The 12,712-nt window shown below is 55.8% G+C and overlaps 5 protein-coding genes across 5 annotated transcripts; 2 read left to right on the top strand and 3 right to left on the bottom strand.

The window, feature by feature from the left end:
- Positions 1 to 1,496: 1,496 nt before the first annotated feature.
- Positions 1,497 to 2,492, bottom strand: SPSK_02645 (uncharacterized protein; the record flags this gene model as incomplete). The annotated part of the gene is made up of 1 exon (XM_016729513.1): positions 1,497 to 2,492. The coding sequence occupies one exon, from the start codon at positions 2,490 to 2,492 to the stop codon at positions 1,497 to 1,499; it is 996 nt and encodes a 331-aa protein (XP_016588911.1).
- Positions 2,493 to 3,808: 1,316 nt separating this feature from the next.
- Positions 3,809 to 4,703, top strand: SPSK_02684 (xanthine phosphoribosyltransferase 1; the record flags this gene model as incomplete). Its single annotated transcript, XM_016729552.1, has 2 exons — positions 3,809 to 3,841; positions 4,104 to 4,703. 2 exons carry the CDS (start codon positions 3,809 to 3,811, stop codon positions 4,701 to 4,703), a joined length of 633 nt encoding a protein of 210 aa, XP_016588910.1.
- Positions 4,704 to 5,044: 341 nt separating this feature from the next.
- Positions 5,045 to 5,947, bottom strand: SPSK_02679 (uncharacterized protein; the record flags this gene model as incomplete). The annotated part of the gene is made up of 1 exon (XM_016729547.1): positions 5,045 to 5,947. The coding sequence occupies one exon, from the start codon at positions 5,945 to 5,947 to the stop codon at positions 5,045 to 5,047; it is 903 nt and encodes a 300-aa protein (XP_016588909.1).
- A 637-nt stretch (positions 5,948 to 6,584) lies between these two features.
- SPSK_02238 (uncharacterized protein) lies at positions 6,585 to 9,225 on the top strand (the record flags this gene model as incomplete). Its single annotated transcript, XM_016729111.1, has 2 exons — positions 6,585 to 9,033; positions 9,098 to 9,225. The coding sequence occupies 2 exons, from the start codon at positions 6,585 to 6,587 to the stop codon at positions 9,223 to 9,225; spliced, it is 2,577 nt and encodes an 858-aa protein (XP_016588908.1).
- A 474-nt stretch (positions 9,226 to 9,699) lies between these two features.
- Positions 9,700 to 10,145, bottom strand: SPSK_02816 (dolichyl-phosphate mannosyltransferase polypeptide 3; the record flags this gene model as incomplete). Its single annotated transcript, XM_016729679.1, has 3 exons — positions 9,700 to 9,861; positions 9,945 to 10,013; positions 10,098 to 10,145. The coding sequence occupies 3 exons, from the start codon at positions 10,143 to 10,145 to the stop codon at positions 9,700 to 9,702; spliced, it is 279 nt and encodes a 92-aa protein (XP_016588907.1).
- Between the last annotated feature and the right edge of the window lie 2,567 nt (positions 10,146 to 12,712).

The following is a 12,712-nucleotide window of genomic DNA, read 5'->3' as shown; positions in this document are numbered from 1 at the left end:
CACTAACGCCGTCCCGTCCAATCCAAACTCAACGGCTCTTGAACGACAATACGGGCACAAACTAGGACTCTGTGGGGCATATCAGGAGATACTTTCAAGGAGATGAGGAAGATGCTAGATGCTCTCCATTTGTGACTTTTTCATCTTTTGACTCCTTGTTGTTTGGTTGAGGAGAACAATCGATCTGCTTGGGGCCGAAATGACTTTTTAAAAGGGGCAAACGAATACCTACGTGTAACTTACACTGCGCGTGATATTGCTGGTGACTCTGAGCGTTTGTTTACATCGAGAAGTGCTGCGAGTTTGGCTGGCAAAACGCTGAAACGGGGGCTTCCCATTCGCGCTGTAAGGCTACGTATTTGGGAGTACCAGTGGCTCAAAATCGGCCGTAAAAGTCATGTTTCTGGACACGAGTTTGAACACTTTCCGCGGCGACAAGAAAGCAAGGGGGCATCAAGACGGCGAGACCGCCCGGATACCCAAAGAGGGAAAGAATAGTACGGCAGCGAGCCGAGTCGTGCCCACCACTAGGCTGAAAAAAGAGCGGCGAGGAAAAAGCAAAAAAGGAGTAATACGATGCACAACAGATCCCCTTGCTTCCGCAGATCTCCAAAGTACGCCAAAAAGCCACGGCAAGCTGTGTCCGCACAGATGATTCTGCACAAAGCCAGTTCAGGACACAAAACAAAGAGCAGTGCACAAGCAGCCAAAAGCGCTCTGTGCACGGAGGGTCTAATTCGGCAACAGTGGCGCCAGAGACGGGAATTAAAGACAGCCGTGTCGAACGCTGGTAAGACAGCTAAGTTCCGGGGTGCAGCACTGTCTGGTGGTGGCCTCAGTTATGCAGTGTAGGGTGGAGAAAGGACGTATTGGATTCACGATCCGAACAGTAACGAAAACAAAAAAAACAAGTAACGATGCAAGTAAATACGAAACAAAACTGAATATTGCCGTGCAGTAGGTATAGGGGATTAATGGAAGTAAATACTCCGTACTACCTTCGCATAGGAAATAATTCAACGTAAGTAGTACTTCATTCGTATTGTATTATCTCCTATTTTGTGACAAAATATTGATTAAAATATTGAATATTATTTAAAAAAAAGGAAGAAACAATAAACAGAACGTTCAAAAATGTCCGTGTCAAAATTAAATACCCAACATCGCCAAAAGAATCTTACGCAAGAAAAAATTAAGTCACGGAAAATTGTTTACCAAAGAGGAATGTGACACGGTAGCGGAAAAGATTGGGTGAAAACAACCACTATAGATGTCAACCAGAAGAAAACGTGCAAGGAAAAGGAAGCCAGGCACAAGAAACGGATGTAAATTACCATTGGCCAAAAAGAAGGCTCATAAGATCCATCTCAGCATATTGTGAAATAAGGCACGTCAAGACTTTCAGCCAAATCTGGCAGTACTCCATCCAGTATTCCTTAAACCATTCGTAACGCCAATTCACATGCCTCCCCGTTATTAAAATGCCCCGTCGTTCTTTAAAAGTATATATAAAGACCGCGCCACATGTCGCTGGCCTTTTTGTATACGTTGTTGCCAAAGGTGGTCGTCTCCTTCATGTACGGCACAGGGTCGCCACGGTGCTTGGCATTCTCCAGCTTCCAGTACGGCACGTCGTTGTACCGGCGCAGCTTCTCGCGCATCTCTAGCTTCTTGGACACTCTGGCATTGCCCTCGTCCACGCTGCGCTTCGTCGTGTAGGCCAGGTTGATCTTGTGGATGTCACCGCCGTTGTCGGCCGCCTTGGCCGCCGCCAGCAGACCGGCCGCGTTCTGGGAGGCCGAATCGCCCGCCGTGCCACTGATCCGCGACAGGAACCCCTTCATATCGGTAGCGGCGCCCTTGATGTTCTCGTACATCTGGTTGAGCTGATTCCACAAAGCATGGGCTTCGACAATGTCGGTGTGGGTGAGGGGGCCGCCATCGTCCGTGGTCGATCCACTGCTGCTTCCGTCGCCCGCACTGACCGACTGGACTGCATTGTGGCCGAGGCCGAGGACCTCGTGCTCGAGGGTGGCGTGGTTGTGGTCCATGTCTTCCATGAGCTGGTCGACGGCAGTGCGGGTGCTGTCGACGGCGTCGACGGCGGGATCCTTGAACGAGTCGGTGCCCGGGTAGACCTCGAAGGGAGTCGTTGTATCGATGTTGTCATTCTCCAGAGTGGCTCCAAAGGCCGCCGTGCTAATAGCCTCATCAATATACTGGGGAATGTCGGCTGGCATCGGGGTGTCTTCATCCATCAGGGGCGGGAGATCTCCAGATCCCGCGTTGGAGGCATCCAGAAAAGCGGCCGCGTCAGGAAATGCGGGGACGTTCTGGACGGGCATACCCGCAGAGGCCAGCTCCGTAATGGATTTGTCTCCGACGTTGATGTAGGGAAGGGAATAGAAAAACATGAGAAAGGACACAGCAATGAAGCCCCAGAAGGCAATCGACTTCTTGTGACGTATCAACTTGGTGTTTGGATAAAGCATCTTGATAGGTGGTGAGGTGAAATTAACGATGGAAAGGAATGGACAGTATTTAACGAATGCGGCTGATATCAACAGAAATCAAATAAGAGACACAATGCAAAAGAGAATAAACAAAGGAAGCAAAGGCGGAAGGGACAAAGTAGATGGAAAGAATAATTTGGGCAAACGATTACGGTGTGAAAAAGAAAACAGATGTCCTCCCTTTTTATTCTCCCCTCTGTCCTTTACTCCTCCCACATTGTAATGTGTAATGAATCGACGATGACACACGTCCACAGGTATAGTTCCTATTGGTATTTTGGGAGCTAAAGTATTCTTGTAGTGTTGGCGGGCATATGCATAACTACGCAGGCCATAACTGTGACATCCAACTCGTGGCGACATATCTGAGTAACAACCAACTAACACTACTCGCGGGAGACCCCATAACAAGACTTCCAGTGTACTTGGTCTTTGCGGTGGTAGACGACGGCTATTAATTGGGTAGCTTGCTATAGCCATGTTAGTCTGAGGATGATTGGGACAGATTCGACTACATTGTAAAGCGTGTCGGTACAAGTTTTCATTGTGAGGTATTTCCTTATGAAGTACGTTCGTCTGTACAGTCCCATTTCACACCAACAGTCCAGTATCTGTAGCCTTTTGTTCCCACCAGACTCTCTCAACCGCCATGAGTATATCAATGCAAAAGGCACCTGCTAGCAAGACTCTTCTGCATCCTGTCAAAGTAGATGCTGTCAACGGGCGATGCTCGATTCCTCCACTGCAGCACGGCCTTTATAACTTTTCTAAATAATACAAAAAATACCTGAATAAACTGTCATATTTTGTTTACTCTTTACAGAAGTCTCAATTAGTTGTACCAGCAGAACAGCCACGTTGATCTTGGAAACGAAATTCTCGCAAGTCTATTGTAGACTTCTGTAGTAAAGTCCCGTGACAAGTCACGTTTGAGAGAATTTGTAGTGAAAATGCAAAAGGCTGAGGCAACCTCCACATGCTTTTCGTCGCTTCGTTTGCTCCTTCCCATTTAAACGTTCGTCGCGGGTTGTTGCCCCTCAGAAACTTTTAGGCTTCTTTTAGTGGGGTTGCCTTTTCCTTCTCGGCGCGCGAAGGCAGGCACACGGGTCCGGTCCAAAAAAAAAAAAAGTTTAGTAGTCGTAAAACTAGCTAGAGGAGAAAAAACGAAAGAGCGACGACGACGACGATAAGATCATCTCGAATTTCTTCTTCGTCCGACTCCGTGTACACTCACTCTTCGTCTCGCTATCCCGATCTCGTCTCCTGTCCCAACACCCTCCACAACAGCCGCCAAGATGGTGAACAAAGTCTACGTGACGTACAATGAGGTAAGAATAGCTGCGGCGTCTGCCCCGTCTCAAAACGGTTGCGCACAGGAATCCGGGCACAAGACACGATATGCTTGCTCGTTTGTTTGTCTTTTGTGCTGGCCACTTGCGTCTGCCGCCTGCCGTTGTGTCACACAGGCAGCATCGCCATCGGCGCATCGTCTGGTGCCCAATGCTCCGCGGCAGCGCATGCCTGTTGTGACTTATGCACTCCGTGCCTCGTCCCTGCTCGTACAGCAGCCGACTAACACTGCCGTCTCAGGTCCACAAGCTCTGCCAGGAGGCTGCGCCGGCCATCCTCGAGAAGTTCCAGCCACAGCTCATGATCGCCATCGGCGGCGGTGGCTACGTGCCGGCGCGCATCCTGCGCTCGTTCCTCAAGAAGCCCGGCTCGCCCAACATCCCCATCCAGGCCATCGGCCTGTCCCTCTACGAGTCGCTGTCGACGGACGCCACCGCGGTCGAGGAGGAGCCCGGCACCAAGGTGACCCGCACGCAGTGGCTGGACCTGTCGAGCCTAGGCGAGATGAGCAACCTCGTCGGCAAGAACATTCTGATTGTCGACGAGGTGGACGACACGCGCACGACGCTCGAGTACGCGGTCAAGGAGCTGGAGAAGGACGTGGAGCTGGCGCGCCAAAAGATTGGGGCCGACGCGGCGCCGACGCACTTTTCGGTGTTTGTGCTGCACAACAAGAACAAGACCAAGAAGGGCACGCTGCCGGCGGACATGATGAGCGAGGGCCGGTACATGGCGGCGCGGACGGTGGGTGACGAGTGGATCTGCTACCCGTGGGAGGCGATTGACATTGACGAGCACGACGAGTTGGCGCGGCAGGCGTTGGCCAACAGCCAGCAGTAGGCGGGCAGGTCGTGAGACAATGTGCGGACCTGACAGGCTACACTGGGGTGGACGCGCACACGTTAGACGGGGGGAGTGGAGGCGGTCGTGTACAAAGCACATATAGGCGCGTATCTTTGAGCCAGGGTTTTAATGTTTTGCAATATATAGGTTCTTTTGCCCAGATGGTGCTGGGTCCGTTCCACGTCCACCTTTAAAGTCTAAGGTATGAGAACCGTGCTCGTAAATGGTATAAAAACGCTATGCAATGCAATGTAGACAATGTTCTAGAAAGCAAAGTACACGCTCCGCCCCTCTCGTCGATGGTATATCCAACGCAGATCCTGCTCCCGAGGGCGCTCTCAACCCACCGTGCCTTCGTTCATGTGCTTGAGTTTCAGCCGCTTCTCCTGCTTCATAAACTCCCGGATGCCGACCGGCACGTTCTTGTACAGCGCCTCGTCCCACCCGGCTTTGTTGGCGGCGCTTGCCGACTTGGCCGCATCTTCTAGGCTCCAGTTTGTGTCCGATCCGCCGCCGTCGTCGTCCATGCTGATGTAGGTGGCTGCCCCAGGGCCGGATGAGGCGGACGTCGGCGGACCGCCGGCCGCCTTGGCCACTCCGCCTTCCTGTGCCTGCAGCCGTCGACTGGCCTCGGTGCTCGCCGCCGCCCACTCCTCCATCTCGTCCCGGAACCGGTCCCACACGCAGTTGACACACCCGCTCATGCAGCAGTTGTCCGGCTCGGTCGGCTTGGGCGGCACGAGCACGCCCGCAATCTTGGTGCTGCGCTTGCGGATCTCGGCCAGCCGGTTGGCGCGCTCCATGGGACCGGCCAAGCGCGAGCCAAAGACGAGGGCGGCGCGCTCCTTGACGGTCTTTTGCTCGGCGGCCTTGCGGGCGGCGACGGTAGCCGGAGCTTCCGACTGTTTCCACTGGCCGGCGGGTGTAGGTGTGGGCGCGGTCGAGGCAGGCGCCTGGGACGGAGTAGGATTGGCCGTCACCGGCGGCATGTTGGCCCGGGCAGAGGCATATGGTGGAGGGTTTGTGAGGAGGACGTCATAGTAGCCGCCGCGCGGCTGCGCCTGGTCGAATGTGGGCGCGACGGTGGCCGGCGGTGGTGGGGCCTGTCGTCGTGAGGAGGAGGACAGCGCCTTTGTAGGCACGTCGGCTGTCGATAAAGTCGCTGACGTCGTCGTCGTCGCTCGTAATGGTCGTGGGCGCTGGCAGAGCGCCGCTTGTGATCTCGGCAAAAGTCGCTTCATTTTGGGCTACGTGGATGGACGGGAGGAAAAAGAAAGGAACGCTGAAGCGCTGGGCGAATGGCAGCGCTGCTGTCGATTTGTATCAATTCAACTAGACATTGATTTCGTGGTTCGCGGCTTTGTAATTGTGTGACCATGATTTGTTTCGACTGTCTTCTTTGTTTTCGTACGGAAAGGCGAGGCCGAGCCCGGGCCGGTAGCGTATGTTTAGGTGCTTGGGTTGAGCTATGTAGTGGGACGGTCCCGGCAGGAATTTGCGCTGCGAAGAAAATCTTGCGCCTTCCCAGCCCGAAAGGGTTCTGTAAATACGTCATAATCCGAGGCGCCACTAAAATTGCCGCTTCGCCACAGTTGACGGACAAAAGTCGGGGGCCCACGTGACCGTCACAGGCACGCGCTCTGGCCGCACGCGTCTGGCCGCTGGTCGATTTCCCGTTTGGGGCAGCTGTTTTGTTTAGGCGGCACTGCATGGCCCTAGACCGTGTTAAACGTGCTGTAGCATTCTGCAACGAGCCTCACCTATGTTTTTGTTTCTGTTGTCACGATACCTTCATCGGCCATGTACGCAATTTGAGAAGACTGTGCACAACAACGGCCAATTGTACTCTTCTACCGTACCGGCCACCCGCACACGACAATGGACGCGGATCCCCCACCGGCAAAACGGCGAAGGACGTCGCCGCGTTTGTCGAATCGCGGTACCACGGAGCCGGCGCCAGATGCATCGACAACGGCGACAACACCACCAGACGCTCCACAGACGGTAGACACGCACGCAGAAACAGACGAGATACGAGCCCGGCCGCCCTCGTTTGCTTCGCCGACGCGTGCCAGCCTCGCCCGGCACAATCCCGCGATTCTCGACAGACGGCAGTCTGTTCCACGAAATGAAAATGAAAATGGAGATGGACATGGCAATGGTAACGGAAGCACTGAAGGCGACAATGCTCAGCCCAGCGTGGAGGCTGTGGAGGCCATGATTGACGAGCAGCTGGGCCAGAGCAGCGCGGAAAAGGAACACAACGTGCGGCCGCTTGCTCGCCCACCGGTTCGTTCGCCCGTTCGGTCGCCGTCTCGTCAGTTGTCACCCACGCGGCCGCTGGCACAGCCCCCACTGCGGTCCCCTACACGTCTCTCGCGGTCCCGGTCGCGCTCGCCTACCCGCCGACTGTTTGGCGCGGACAATGCTACCCATCGGGACGGTGCCGGCAACGGCAGTGGCGGCGCGCTGTTTGGAGCGGCACCGCAAAAGTCCCCCGAGGCAGTGTCTGCTGCCCGGCACCGTCCGGCCGAAGGACTCCTAGGGGGTGTTGCCGGCAGCGTGCCGGGCAGTCTGCTGGGCGTGCCTCCGCGGCGGTCGCCCATGAAGCCCGTGCCGCGGCCTCTGCCGCCACCCGACCCGCAGCGCGGCGAAGACTTGCTGGAGCCGCTCATTGCGCGCGACAAGCAGCGGTCCGGGCTCGACCAATTGCGCAGCTACGAAGAGGTGCCACCCGAGCCAGAACTGCCGCCGACACCCGACCATGTCGACAAGGAGGCCCTCACACGGTCCCCGCCGGGCATCCACCACAGCAGCACGCCATCCAAACGGCCCAGACGGGCGGCTCGGGCGCGTGCTGCTGCTGCCGGCGGTGTGCAAAAGACCAAGCCGGGCACGGTTCAGACCAGTTCGCCGCTGAAACAGCCACCGTTGAAGGCGGCAGACCCGGCGACAGCGGGGGCGACGACGCAAGCAGAAGATGATGGCGGGGACGCCGCTCTGCAGGAAGCGAGCGGCAATGACCCCGCGACAGCAGCAAAAACAGCAAAGCGCGGTCGCGGCCGCCCGCGGAAAAGCGAGCCGGCGCGCAACATCCAGCCCGCGGACCCAGACGAGCACAAAAAGCGGGAGCGGGACGCGCTGCAGGCTGAGATTGCCGGACTGGAAGCGGATCTGGCGCTGGCGGCTGCTGCGAATGAGCGGATGCGGAGCGCAGTCGAAAACGGTGGGCAGAGTGCGGACGGCGACAACGCGGCGGCGCTGATCAGTTTGCTGCGGCGGCACGTCCTTTCCGATGACGAGGCCGGCGATGACGGGACGAAGGACGCGGGTGCGCGTGCGTCGATGCAGGCGACCATGGACTGGCTGCAGGCGGCAACGAACCCGATTGCCTTTTTGCCGTTTGGCCAGCCGCGCACCGACGTGACGGATCTCGTGCCGTTTGCGGCGCCACCCGACAACAACGGCAACGCCGGCGACGAGACGCAGCCGCTGCCTCCGTCGCACCACCCCATCGAGATGACGGCCGCGGAAGAGCTGCCGTTTTTGCAGGCGTTCACGCCACTGGCGTTCCGGTCCGAGATTGTCATCGTACCGGCGGACGCCGGCTCCGACGACACGACGCCCCTGCAAAAACACATCATCACAGCGTCGTCGACCACGCCGCCGGGGCTCTTTCTGGCCCACATTGAAATGACGGTCCATGCCAAGAGCCTGCGCATCACCGACCTGCAGGTGCCGCGCATGGCGCCGCCCGCGGCGGCCGCGGAGCTCGCACCGCTGCTGGCACGGATCACCGCCGGCCAGGACGACGGTGGCGCCAGCACCAACGGCAGCTCCGCGCTGACGCGGAACGTGACGGTCCTGACGTGGGCCATGGGCGAGTGGGTGCGGGTGGCGGTGCGGCGGGCCAAGTTCTGGGCCGTGCTCGCACGCAAGCTGCGGGAGAAGGGCGACGGCGGCGGCGATGGCGGCGGCGGCGTGGCCGGCATGGCCGAGGACATTCGGCAGACACGGGCTCAGCAGCGCAAGAAGCGACGGCGCAAGGCCGGCAGCGACGATGGCGACGTCGATGGCGACGGTGACGGCGACGGCAACGGCGACGACGATGGCCCCAGCCGACACGGAGCAGCGCCCGTCTCGCCGACCGAGCTGCTCGAGCATCTGGGGCGGACCGCCATGGACGTGGACGTGGACGTCCAGGACAACGGCGCCGCCGCCTCATCGTCGTCGTCCACCAGCCTCCGCGTCGAGTGGTCCATTCAGTTTGACTGGACCGGCGAAGCCACGAGCCACATTGGTCTTTTGGTCGGCGTCCCCGGCAAGTGTACGTTCCCAGTTCCCGCTTTTTTTCTTTTTTTTTTTTGTTGACTCCCAACTAACACGCTCAGGGCGGAAGGCAGACACGCGCGGCCGGCTAGCCCAGCTGCCGAAGCTGTTTGACCAGCTGGTGCGGGACAGCGGCGACCCGATGGACGCGGTGCAGACCGTGGTGGCGCTGCTGGCGGGGGATATGTAGGGAGTGGATGCTAGGGTTACGTGGTTCATTTATTTGTTTTCTTCGGTTTATTTTCTTCGGTTTCTTTGGAGCATTGGCGTTTATCGTTTTACGGTCTCATTGCGTATTGATATCATGGACAGCAACTGGAGCTCTAGGGCAATATTACATCGAATGGCATCCGTCGTCCTTTAATACAGCCCTATTCACTCACGACCCAGTATCCACCTATCACGCAGTAAACGCGCACTACCATATGAAATTTGTGTGTTGAGTTTTGCGTAATTTGTTCTATGTTTTGCTTATTTCGGTCCTCCGCTATTCAAGGGGCAACGCAACGGCCGTCGTCCGTGGCCGCATTTCAGCCAATGCCTCGCTCTTTTTGCTCCGTTACACCCTTGTGCGCATTCAATGCTTGGGCGATGCCGTGTCGTCCGTCATTGGCCGTCGTCCGTAGTTGCTGTCCACGTCGCCATGTACCGTCGAACACACAACCTAGTCCACGCTCACGCCCAGACGGCGCAGGTCCGCGCGCGCCAGCTCAATCTCCTCCACCAGCTCTTTGTGTGCCTCGGGGCAGTCGTTGAAGGTCAGGATGCCCCAGCCGAGGCGGGCGAGAATGTACGCGCCGAGCGCGACGATGAACCAGAAGGGGAGCTACACAGAGGAAGACACGTTAGAGCGAACGAGAAGGGGGGGGAGGGAAGATAAGACAACGCCAGCTGGGAGCATGGACTTACCACTGGCACAATCTCGGTCTGGACAATGGCGGGAAGCGGGATGAGCTCCAGGTAGAGGGAGAGGTAGAGCTAGATGGTCAGCAGAGATTGCGAGACAAATGTAGGCGGCGACTTGTGGCTCGAGTCACGAGGCGATGAGGAATAGAGACGCACCGATGTGGCCAGGAGGGCCACGGACAGGGTCTGCGTTGCGCGGGTCATTGTGGCGGAGGTTGGCGACGGATCGTTGAGTGTGTGTGGCGAGAGGAATAGGAGAGCGAAGGAACGGACAAGACGAGGTCTCTCGGGAGATTGGGTGACGTAGAGTCGTGGTGCCGTGTCGAGGTGATGGTCAGGGCAGAGCTGTTCGCGTGCGTGCCACGATCGGATTGCCAGATTGCAAGAGAAAAGGGATGCGCGCCCAGAGAGCTGAAGCTGCGTTGCCTAAACCGGTTTAGCGTTCCCAGGGGGTGATTGTGCGCCAATGCCGGTGAAGAGCAGCGTGCAGTGGCTTAATTTAGTGGGGCACCCACCATCAACGACAGGTGAAAAGGTGAATACCGAAGACAGCTGCAGAGGCTGTACGGTTCCAAAGAGTACAGGGCAAATGGCAATCTGATTTGTACGAGAAAAATAGGCATGCGTAAGTTTGACACATCTTGACATCTTCCCTACCTTCAACAGCCTAGGCCATGCGTTGGGCTTGGTTTCATTGCCCTTTTCCCCGGCACCAGTCCTGCTCAGAGGGCCATTTTCGCCACTATGAAGAACCGCCTCTGCAATCACGACATCTTTGTATCTGTGGCCGACCTCGCGCGGCCTAATGCTATGCTTTGTTCCTATATTAGGGTGACGGATTGATAAGTAACCATCATTGCGATTCCGAGCACGGGAGGGAGGACGTACGGCTAGATGAATACAGTTTCGTCGTCTTTTCTGCTTTGGAAAGCGGCCCATGCTAGATCATTTGGCATCGACCAGGGGTCAATACGGGGTTTAGAGAAGAGGGTGAAAATGTATTCTCAATAATTAGAAGCGGCCAGTAAGTGTGTGTATTCAAAGGACGTCAACTTTGTTTCTGACACTTATGTCGGGCGGTATCTGGGAAAATAACGACGCCATGAAAGCCAAGAAGTACAAATACGTTTTGTCAGCAAAACACCAAGTCTTCGAAATATCAAACGCCTAAATCAACCAAGAGACGCGAAAGGCCGAGCAAAAGGAGAGGTACAGTTGAAGCGACGAGGGACATGCTTGGTTTGTGGGCTTAACCCGAAGCAGCAAAGGCATGGCCCTAGACATAGTGCGGAGCCGAACTTTCATGCAAGTGGTGAAGTGGTTCCGTTGGCGACTGTTCTTGCAGCCCCATCAGCAAATCGAAGCATCCTCGTCCTTCGTAATTAACCAGGAGATGAGGGGAGTCGTGTATTTGGGCGGAGAAAGCGATTCGCGTCAACTCCAGTCGTTGTATGTATTTTTGCATTTGTGACTATGGCATCACGGCATATAGCTACCTGGCCGGGCCAGGTCCATCGTTCCGCCATAGCCTGAGTACGGCTGTGTGTTGGATACATGTGATCATTGCCTTGAGACGAGAAACAAATAGCAAAATCTCGCAAGACTCGACACGTTCTCCGAGATAGGCGCTCAGATGGTCGCAGCAGGGATACAGAACTTCTTAACCGAGGATAATGAAGCCAATAGAAGGCCCAAAATGCATTCTAGAACGAAATCGTGCTTGGGCGTCAAAGGAAATAGTATGGGAACACTGGATTGGGGTGACTTTGCTGAGCTCGGCCTCGCGACAAAGTGTGGGCTTTGGCACAAATACAAATAAAAACACATACGACACATGGTCGCCGTCCGTTGGCAAGTGGCCGAGAAGCCTGGCGCCTGACAGGGACCCACACACGGGCCGGCTTTGGCGCCAAGAGAGTTCAGCCGCGCACGTTGCCGGGTGTGGCACTTGAAAAGGAAGTCCTGGGAATTATCAAGGTGAAGCAAGAAAAAGAGACTTCAAGTACACGCCCGCACGCCCGGCTAGATCGCCGTCCTTCCATCTTGGCGATGGATCCGGTGGTTGTTTATTGTTTTTTTTTCTCATTTCTTTCCTTTCTTTTTCTTTTTATTTTTTTTTTCTGGAGATAGCCACAAAGCCCGGGATCCGGCGCAGTTATGATCATGACGAGCGTCGTACGAGATTACGTTTGTAACACAAGTCTTGGCCAGCGTTGGTGATGGAAAGAGAGGCAGGCAACTACATAGTATGCAAATATCCGCATTGTTTTCTTTGCTTTCCTTTGCTACCGCAGCCAGAGCCCATGTCGATCGTACAGATTGTCACTGTCACTAACAACAAACATCAACGTAAATGAAGCATCATGACGTTGGAGAGGACCTTGGCCCTCGCCTGATGGATCTTTTGCTTTGTGGCGAGCCAAACGGTGGCACTATCGCGGTCGCGCCTTCGCGAAGAAGTAGAGGCGAAATGGGCATCTGCTGTTTCAGCGGTTATGTTATGCCACTAATACCGAGAAATCTGCGTGAGACTGGCAAGGTACCTTCCCTGTAATTTTGCGTGTATAAGTACATCGAACCTGATTCCGATTCCGGAAGGCCCACTCTTTTCTAGCACATTTTTCATCCATTCGACCTATGGCTCAGACCGTTGGTTGATTGGCCTGTCACCATGTCCATGTAAGTGAAGCCCCACTTTTTGCACTCAATGTTTGCGTTTCGCCTCAACGCGACAGCACGACTGGCGAGAAGTGGGAGGCAAAGGCGCTAAG

The sequence above is a fragment of the Sporothrix schenckii genome (genome assembly GCF_000961545.1).
Source record: "Sporothrix schenckii 1099-18 chromosome Unknown Cont43, whole genome shotgun sequence".
Classification (NCBI taxonomy): Eukaryota; Fungi; Ascomycota; class Sordariomycetes; order Ophiostomatales; family Ophiostomataceae; genus Sporothrix; species Sporothrix schenckii.
The sequence above is the reverse complement of the archived record's forward strand: the minus strand, read 5'-3'. Positions and strand labels throughout refer to the sequence as shown.